Source organism: Triticum urartu, chromosome 7A (genome assembly GCF_056163025.1).
Source record: "Triticum urartu cultivar PI428250 chromosome 7A, HENAU_Tu73, whole genome shotgun sequence".
NCBI lineage: Eukaryota > Viridiplantae > Streptophyta > Magnoliopsida > Poales > Poaceae > Triticum > Triticum urartu.
The window spans coordinates 523,679,805-523,681,767 of NC_141879.1; the positions used below are offsets into that span (position 1 = coordinate 523,679,805).

Below are 1,963 nucleotides of genomic sequence, written 5' to 3' on the forward strand. Positions count from 1 at the left end.
CAGATACTACAATAGGAAGGTCAGGCCGAGATCTTTCCAGGAGGGCGACCTCGTGCTCCGATTAATCCAGCGAACAGCCAGCCAGCACAGGCTGTCGGCACCTTGGGAAGGCCCCTTCATCATCAGCAAAGTGCTGGGCAACGACTCCTACTACCTGATCGACGCTCAGAAGCCCCGAGCACGCAAGAGGGGCGACTCCGGCAAAGAGACAGAGCGGCCATGGAATGCAAATCTCCTCCGAAAATTTTACAGTTAAACACAGTATGTATCACGCTACCTTTTGTATTAAAAGTACCAAGACTTCGGCCCCCCCGAGAAGAGCTCGGGGACTGCCCTCTTTTATCTATATGATAAGAAATATGCCGTCGAGTATATTACTCTTTGTTATGCCGTTTGGCACCGGGTTCGACTAGTCGGCCCGGGGACTTGCCGACTTGTGCTATGAAATGCTTCCTGCAGCTGGACAAGTAGTGTGTGGCATCTAAACTGTCTCCTGCCAGAAGCCGCAGCTCGCAGAGCGACTGTCTGGTGGGCAGGAGTAAGGACGAATTGGCGTCCACATGAAAAATGGCTAAGGACTCAAAGCACAAACATAGCTTAAGGCTGGCTTCCAGCCTTTTTTCGCAAATCGACTCTTGAATAGTCGGCTTGGCGCCTTCTATCCGACTTGTTAAACAACCCTAAAAACGGCTAAGTACTTGCCTTCCCAAAGTGACCAAGAATTTGATCCAGCAGCAGTCCGCGGAGCGGCTGTCTGACTGACAAAGACGGCAACTGAGGGAATACAGCAAAGGAAAAAGCCAAAAGAACAACGAGCAAGAAAGATAGAAGTCGGATGAATATTTACATAACAAAGGCCCTTGGCCGAATCTTCGAGCAGAATTTCAAAATACACCCCGCGGGTGGAATTGTGCGGATTAACGAGTTCTTCAAAAACTATTAGAACAAATAAAACAAAGACGAGGTGGCAGCCTAAGGGGCGGCAGACGGGTTTGGAGGATCGGAGGAGACGGCGGTGTCGGATGTTGGGGCGGCCGGCTGGGCGGTCTCGGCTTGATCACCTCCGGCAGCAGTCGGCTCGGGCGGGCACGGCTCGTTGCTGGAGGCACGGTCGAGCTGAGGCTGGCCGTCCGCTCCGTCTTCCGGTGCCTCCGTCTCGCTTCCGTCCTCCGCCTCGTCTTCCTCCTCGGCGCTGGAGCCAATCACCTCTGCTGAGTCCTCGCCGTAGTCGGGGTTCAGCCCAAACCACTCCGGCGGCACCTCCTCGCCGTCTTCAGCCCGCTCGGGGACAAATATGCTGGTGTCGGTGTACTCGGCGATCGCCGCCACACGCTTGACAAGGGCATCTTCCGCGGCTGCCAGCTCCGGCTGGGCCTCTGACCGGAGTGTGGCCAGCCGGTCCAGGTCCAGCCCCGGATACCACGCCTTGACGAATTCCAAGGCTCGGCGCGCTCCGGCCCGGGCCGAGGAACCCTTCCAGGCCTCAAGACGGCCAGCCGCGACCTCCAGCCAGTCGGCAGTCCGACTGGGGGTGCGCGGAGCCTGCATGTCTGGCCACAGGGCGGCGATCGCTTGGGCGCCGACACGTTGAAGCCGGCGCAACATCTGGTGGGCCGGCCGCAGGCGAGCCCCAATGCTCAGAATGTGCTCATCAAGAGTCCAAGGGGCATCAGCAGCAATCTCTGCGCCACCCGCCCTCCGTTCCTCGCGGTCGGCCTCGATAGCTTGAATGGCGGCCTGCGAGTGGCCGGGGAAGAAGTCTGCCAAGACGGAAAAAATGAAGAACAAGTCAAAAAAAACCAGGAGTCGGCTCGACATATAGTCGGCGGCTCGAAGAAGGAAAGCAAAGAAGCTCACCGTCGACGAGGTCCTCGATCTCGTGGAAGCCGGAGACTAGCATTGCCTCCTTGTCGGTCCAGGAGGAGCGCTCGCTCGCGAACTCGGCCAGAAGGGCGGCTTCCAC

The 1,963-nt window shown here is 57.8% G+C and overlaps 1 protein-coding gene across 1 annotated transcript; it reads right to left on the minus strand.

Moving 5' to 3' along the window:
* Positions 1–972: 972 nt before the first annotated feature.
* On the minus strand, positions 973–1,548 carry LOC147960257 (uncharacterized). Its single transcript, XM_087533235.1, has one exon. It carries the CDS (start codon positions 1,546–1,548, stop codon positions 973–975), a length of 576 nt encoding a protein of 191 aa, XP_087389361.1.
* Positions 1,549–1,963: the final 415 nt, after the last annotated feature.